The sequence below is a fragment of the Centroberyx affinis genome, unplaced genomic scaffold (genome assembly GCF_046629955.1).
Source record: "Centroberyx affinis isolate AG114_WGS23_722 - 3 ecotype Tasmania unplaced genomic scaffold, CSIRO-AGI_Caff_v1 ptg009329l_1, whole genome shotgun sequence".
Lineage (NCBI taxonomy): Eukaryota > Metazoa > Chordata > Actinopteri > Beryciformes > Berycidae > Centroberyx > Centroberyx affinis.
Genome location: NW_027284490.1, coordinates 1 through 7,500, shown reverse-complemented (window position 1 = coordinate 7,500; position 7,500 = coordinate 1). Strand labels below are relative to the sequence as shown.

Genomic DNA, 7,500 nt, shown 5'->3' with positions numbered 1-7,500 from the left:
ATCAGAGAGAGAGGAATTACACCAACATGGAGTCTCTGCTCAGCCCACAGACCACTAACATCTGGACGAGCAGATGGAGGTAACGGCTTTAAATCAATGTATTGGCTGGTCCTGTGTGTGTGTGTGTGTGTGTGTGTGTGTGTGTGTGTGTGTGTGTGTGTGTGTGTGTGTGTACCCGGGGGGAAGGCGTGCCAGGTGGTTCCTCCTGATGTTCAGGTCTCGCAGCGCCTCCAGCTGGCCGACCTGAGACGGCAACGTCTGGATCTCATTACAGCTCACATCCTGCAGAGTCAGCAATAACATCATCAATATGATGACATCACACAGGTCTAACTGTCCTGACTCAATAATAATCATCACATGATACAGATGTAATTCAGTCACACTGAAACTAATATACTGATGGTCAACATGGCAGAGAGACAGGTGTCTCTGCAGTGAGACAGATGTCTCGGCAGTGAGACAGGTGTCTCTGCAGAGAGACAGGTGTCTCAGCAGAGACAGCAGAGACACGTGTCTCTGCAGAGAGACAGGTGTCTCAGCAGTGAGACAGGTGTCTCTGCAGTGAGACAGATGTCTCAGCAGAGACAGGTGTCTCTGCAGTGAGACAGGTGTCTCAGCAGTGAGACAGGTGTCTCTGCAGTGAGACAGGTGTCTCAGCAGTGAGACAGGTGTCTCTGCAGAGAGACAGGTGTCTCAGCAGTGAGATAGGTGTCTCTGCAGTGAGACAGGTGTCTCTGCAGTGAGACAGACTCACCAGCTCTGTCAGCTGTCTCAGCTGTCCCAGCTCCTCAGGCAGAGAAACCAGTTTGTTGTTGCAGGCGATCAGAACCTTCAGAGGAAGACTGCAGAGAACCACCGGCAGGACAGACAGCTGGTTCCGACTGAGAGACAGACAGGCAGACAGACAGGCAGACAGACAGTTTATTCTCCAAGTCCATTAAAGTTATTTGACTGCTTTGTTTCTATAGTGTTTAGCGGTCACATCCTATAATAATCTGAACTGACTTCGTTGCTCTCCGTGCTAACGCTGCTCAGACAAGCTAACGGGTCAGGTTTATTTGTTGCCATGGCAACAGTGACAAATTCTGATTGGAGCGTTCAAATACAAGTTGCATGACTTCATGACACTTTTTGCTGTGGACTCTTTCAGCTGCAGTGTGAACAGAGCCGGGCTGACCACAGCATCAGCCTTCCTTACGTGTGTGTGTGTGTGTGTGTGTGTGTGTGTGTGTGTGTCACCTGATGTTCAGGTAGGTGAGGCCTGCAGGTTGACCAGGCTGTCTGGTAGGGATCGCAGACAGTTCTGATAGAGGTTCAGACTCTCCAGAGACACAAACACACAAACCTCCACCGGCAACTCTGACAGCCGGTTACGAGACAGATCTGCAGAGAAGAAGAAGAAGAAACACAGAAGAAGAAGAAACACAGAAGAAGAGTCAGTGGAAACAGTCAGCTGTGTTACATTTCCCTCCGACCACCTGTCTGTCCTTCTTCTCCCTCTCCCTCTCCCTCTCCCTCTCCCTCTCCTCTCCCTCTCCCCTCTCTCTCTCTCTCTCTCCCTCTCTTCTAACAGCTGGAGTCTGGTCGCTCTTTCCTGGGTAAAAAAATCAAAGATCCTCTATACACACAAGATGACGCATTACAAGCTGTGCCAATGGTATGAAATGGTATACACTTCCTGTCTCATAAGTGGGCGTGGTCCCTCCCCCCCCGCCCCCCCACCTCGTTTGGAAGTGTTGTGGATGGATGAAAAGCAGATTGGGTTTAGGGCTATTTTATAGAAATCACAACATGGCCTGCTGCAATTTTCAAATCGCAGGAGGTGCAATATTAGTTAAAGGTGAAATGTGTCAAAATAGCATTTTAAATGAAATACTGTGGTGCTGCAGAGATGTCCTGGCCTACACATCATATTCTACAGACTTAAAGACCCTATAGACAATTTTTTGCTTTAACTTATCATTATGAAGTAAATGTTGATTGCACAGTGTAATGTCTATAGAATAATGACACCATCTGCGTTTAGATTGGTTCCTATAAGCCTCGCTTTCACTATGCAGCTCTGTCTGCCACCGGGTACGATCTCCCGGGACGGCACAAAGGAAGTGAGTCATCCATTGCGCAATCAACAGAGGAATAGGATAGGTTTTCCATGGTAGCTATCGGTAGCGGTAGTGTTAGCCATGTTGCTAACGCTACCGCTAGCAGCCAGAAACAAACCAGGAGCTACAAGGAAGCCAGGACCAGCCAGGGGGGGGAACAAAAGAAACAAACATCTAACTATGTTTGTTTCTGGTTGCTAACGCTATCTACGCTAGCTAACGCTAACGCTAGCAGCCAGAAACAAACAAATGATCCATTGTCTGTTTGATAATCTAAACACAGAACAGGTTTTCTTGCAGTGGCCTTTCTAAAATGAGCAGTGGTGAAAGTTACTATATTGTGTTTTGATCAAGGAGTTGATAACAGACAGATGGTTTGTTCTGTTGCACAGAGCTAGACTCTAACAGAAAGAGATCCAGTCGTCTTTGAGACAGCAGAGCAAACAACAACAAAACCACCTGGAAACACTAGAGGGAGACAACGGGGGAAAGTTGAAAAGTTGTCTTTATCCACTTTAAGAAAACATCTTTGTTTGGTACAGATCCCCGCAAAAATCACACCATAATCATTTTAATACGGTTTTTCAATGAAAATGAGAATATTGATGTAAAAATGATCATTCCCTCTAATATCGCAAATCATATCGCAATTGCAATATCAGTCAAAATAATCGCAATTAGATATTTCTTCAAAATCGTTCAGCCGTAATTGGGTTGTGCGTCGCATGATGTTATCGTTAGAGGTAAGTGGACTTACAAGTAAATGTTGGAATTTATATATCTAAGTTATATTTGCATTTATTTGGAAAGCGTCGGCAGCTCTGCAGTGAAACAGACTGAGGAGATATGATGATGTCACCAGATCTGTCTGTGTTGCTGAGACAGAGACAGATCTCCAGCAAAGTTCATTTTCTCCTGATTTGTCCGTCTGAAAAACGCCATTTTAGTGTCAGAATGTTGGGAAGATATGTGGCTTGTGAAAAACGGGTCTGATATTTACTTCGGTGACTATGGGGCGAAAGACTCGGTCATAATCTGTCTAACGTTCACTGCTCCCATTGTGACTGAACAGACTCAGGACCTGCTGCTGGTCTCCTGAAGGGGCGGGGCAGAGGAGAAACCATGTGACACAGAGACAGGAAACGACAGTTGCGCCGGCTCTGGAAAAATCCTCGTTTCCCGTTTGTTTGGAATCAACAGTAGAAGAAGAACTGGGTCGTTAGCATGAGCAGCGAGAGCCCGCCATGACTGAACAGACAGAGAGAAGACCCAAGCTCCACCCACACTGTTTGATTGACAGGTGACACACCACAGTGAGGCTGAGGGACAAAACTAAGGCACCGAATATTCCCACTTTAACTTCAGTCAGTGAAACATGTCGTCCAACCAGAAAGACGCAGGCTCCTCTCCAGCCAATCAGAGGTCACAGACACTAATGTTCTACTCCTGTGAGCCGAGAACGATGATGATGAAGTGAAGGAGAAGAAACAAGAGCCTGGGGGGAGAGAGAGAGTGTGTGTGTGGTGTGTGTGTGTGTGTGTGTGTGTGTGTGTGAGAGTGTGTGTGTGTGTGTGTGTGAGAGAGTGTGTGTGAGTGTGTGTGAGTGTGTGTGTGTGTGTGTGTGAGAGTGTGTGTGTGTGTGAGAGAGTGTGTGTGAGTGTGTGTGAGTGTGTGTGTGTGAGAGTGTGTGTGTGTGTGAGAGAGTGTGTGTGTGAGTGTGTGTGTGTGTGTGTGTGTGTGTGTGTGTGTGTGTGTGTGTGTGTGTGCAGCAGACTCGTGACCCGGTCTGAAAATAGAAACCAAACAGCGACTGATAACAGACTGCTGCCTGTCTGTCTGTCTGAGAACAACAGCACTACAGAACTGATGGGACTAGCCACAGACAGGCAGGCAGAGAGACAGAGAGACAGACAGAGAGACAGACAGACAGACAGACAGAGAGACAGACAGACAGGCAGAGAGACAGACAGACAGGCAGAGAGACAGGCAGAGAGACAGACAGACAGACAGACTGAGAGACAGACAGACAGACAGACAGGCAGGCAGACTGAGAGACAGACAGACAGGCAGAGAGACAGGCAGAGAGACAGACAGAGAGACAGACAGAGAGGCAGAGAGACAGGCAGAGAGACAGACAGGCAGACAGACAGACAGACAGACAGACAGACAGACAGACAGGCAGGCAGACAGGCAGACAGGCAGAGAGACAGACAGACTGAGAGACAGACAGACAGACAGACAGACAGACAGACAGACAGAGAGACAGGCAGAGAGACAGACAGACAGACAGACTGAGAGACAGACAGACAGACAGACTGAGAGACTGAGAGACAGACAGACTGAGAGACAGACAGACAGGCAGAGAGACAGGCAGAGAGACAGACAGAGAGACAGACAGACTGAGAGACAGACAGACAGGCAGGCAGAGAGACAGGCAGAGAGACAGATAGACAGACAGACTGAGAGACAGACAGACAGACAGACAGACAGACTGAGAGACAGACAGACAGACAGAGAGAGAGACAGACAGACAGGTAGACAGAGAGACAGACAGACTGAGAGACAGACAGACTGAGAGACAGACAGAGAGAGACAGACAGGTAGACAGAGAGACAGACAGACAGACAGACAGGTAGACAGAGAGACAGACAGACAGGCAGATAGACAGGCATTAGTCCAGCTGGAGTGAAGCCTGCTCTCAACAGCAGATTCTCATAAAGGTTTGGAACTTTTCCTCTACTTGTCAAAGATGTCAGATGAAGACATTGTGAAAATGTGATTTAGTTTGAACGGTTAAATTTAAAGTTTTTACATTTTCAAACCTCCGTCCTTTCCTCCAGTCAGCTTCAGTCTGACTCCAGGAAACGCATCACAGCTGCACTCGCTCCTGATTGGCTCCCTCACTAAGGAATTACTGAAATACGTCCAATCGGGCCAGTTTGCCCAGAGCCTCGAGTCAGAGCGCCAGCCTGGATCAAGGTCTGAACCGGCTCCTAACAGTCTGAACCAGTTCCTAACGGTTCCTGAACCGGTTCCTGTAGGTTCCTAACAGTCTGAGCCGGTTCCTACAGGTTCCTAGCGGTCTGAACCGGTTCCTAACAGTCTGAACCAGTTCTCTGTGGCTCAGGAGGTAGAGCGGGTCGTCCACTGATCAGAAGGTCGGCGGTTCCATGTGGAAGTGTCCTTGGGCAAGATACTGAACCCCAAACCCCAAAAGAAGTAGTGAATGGGTGAATGAAGGCATGCTGTAAAGTGCTTTGAGTGGTCGGTAGACTAGAAAAGAAAAACTGTGTAAATGCCAAAGTAAAAGTCCATTTACTGAGCTTGAGAACGATGAAATATTTTCACCAATATTGTACTTGATTCATGGACCAAAGATTATCCGGAGCACTAAAACTAAAACTTGGAAATTGAAGTTCAGAAGTTCATATTGAGGTTTTGACTAATTGTTCAGCTCTGGTCTCCTCTGTTTACAGTATTCATACTAAACATCTCAGAATTAAACAGAAAATGAACTGAAACTGAATAAAAGAAAATCAAGACCATCATTATCTGAACAGAGGAAGATCGCTCAGTGTGTGTGTGTGTGTGTGTGTGTGTGTGTGTGTGTGTGTGTGTCTCTATATTTATCGCTGCAGCTGTGTGGGGATCCGGCACCTGGCCTGCAGGAAGTACACATCACCGTGGTAACGTCTGCTTCCTGTGGTACAGCAGTCTGCGGCCTCCCTCCATCCAGCATGAAAACACACACAGGAGTCACTCACTGGAGTGTGTCAGAGTGTCCTGGAAGCACCTCTGACTTCCTGTCTCTATATACACACACACACACACACACACTAACACACACTAACACACACACACACACACACACACACACTCAGATCCTCTTCTCTGTCAGCTCTCATCAACCCAGCAGTTATTCAGTGATGAAGTGTCATTTAGTTTTGCTGAACCCACTTTCCCTCTGCCTGCCTCGCCTCGTCTACTTCTACTGCAGTTAGTGATTTACTACATTTCCCAGAATGCCTTTCAACAACCTCCAGAGAAGAGGAGTGAACTTGTTGCATCCAGCTGTTGGTTTTACGTGTCGTCGGAGAGAGAGAGAGACGGTGATACGAAGAGGAAGAGAGCGAGAGTTTTTCCACTTGAGAAAAAGCAAGAGTTACGTCCCTCACTCAACCCCAGCCTGTCTCTCTGCTGCAGTGCATGCTGGTGTCTCTCCTGGTCCTGTGGTGGAGATACTGGTCTCTCTCCTCTTCTCTGATGGATCTCTCCCTGTATGATTGTTGAACGTCTCCTCGGTGCAAAATGGCGGCTCTAGAAAGAAGCCCTCGCTCTTTGATCCTGAGGGACTGACACCAAAACCTGACGTTTACCGCTGAGGTTTTACATCCTGAAACATTTTCTCATATCAAACTCCACTGGAGCTGCTGGAAACATCTGGAGGTGACGTCACCTCGTCTGCGATTGGCCGGTTCTCCACGGACAGAGGGCAGACTGTGTCTCTCCTGGTGAGTCTGACCCAGCAGCTTCATTTTCTACTTCCTCCTCAGTGTGGAGCAGCAGCGCTCTGCTGTTTCCTCTGTCATTTTCTGCAGCTGTGGTGTTTGGGAGGATCATTCTAGTTTTTAGTTTTGTCTCATATCTGTCGCTGTTTGGCTCCAAGTTATGTTTCAAGCTGAGGCTGTAGTTCTAAAAATGTTTAATCGTAAAAAAAATCATTTACTTTAAAAACATTTGAAGTATTCTTATTTTAGTTTTTAGATGACAGTAAGACTAAATTACAATGTTAATTTTAAATTTCACGTTTTCTCCAGCAGTGGTGATACGTTTTTAGTTTGTTTACCAATAGAAAGCAAGATAGTAGAGCTGCAACTAACGATTATTTTCATTGTCGATTAATCTGTCGATTATTTTCTCGATTAATCGATTAGTTGTTTGGTTTATAAAATGTCAGAAAATGGTGAAAAATGTGGATCAGTGTTTCCCAAAGCCCAAGATGACGTCCTCAAATGTCTTGTTTTTGTCCACAACCCAAAGATATTCAGTTTACTGTCATAGAGGAGAAAGAAACCAGAAAATATTCACATTTAAGAAGCTGGAATCAGAGAATTTTGACTTATTTTTCTTAAAAAATTACTTAAACCGATTAATCGATTATCAAATAGTTGGCGATTAATTTAATAGTTGACAACTAATCGATTAATCGTTGCAGCTCACAAGATAGACACAATAAAAAGATCCATCTCAGCTTAAACTGACAAGGGATAACACAATAAAGTCAACAGACTCAATTCCATTGTGGTCCTTCAAAAGAATACAGAGGAAACACTGCAACAAACCTGCTTCACTGAAGTGGTTAGTGAATTGGTGAAGTAGTAGATGAAATAGTGAA

At 46.1% G+C, this 7,500-nt stretch overlaps 1 protein-coding gene across 1 annotated transcript in view; it reads right to left on the bottom strand.

Moving 5' to 3' along the window:
* Window positions 1-6,640, bottom strand: part of lrch3 (leucine-rich repeats and calponin homology (CH) domain containing 3) — a 34,761-nt gene extending 28,121 nt beyond the window's left edge. Inside the window, 6 exon segments of the mRNA XM_071514596.1 lie at window positions 182-282; window positions 758-884; window positions 1,243-1,264; window positions 1,267-1,386; window positions 3,150-3,200; window positions 6,562-6,640. Of these exon segments, the coding sequence (XP_071370697.1) occupies window positions 182-282; window positions 758-884; window positions 1,243-1,264; window positions 1,267-1,386; window positions 3,150-3,200; window positions 6,562-6,640 (500 nt within the window).
* Between the last annotated feature and the right edge of the window lie 860 nt (window positions 6,641-7,500).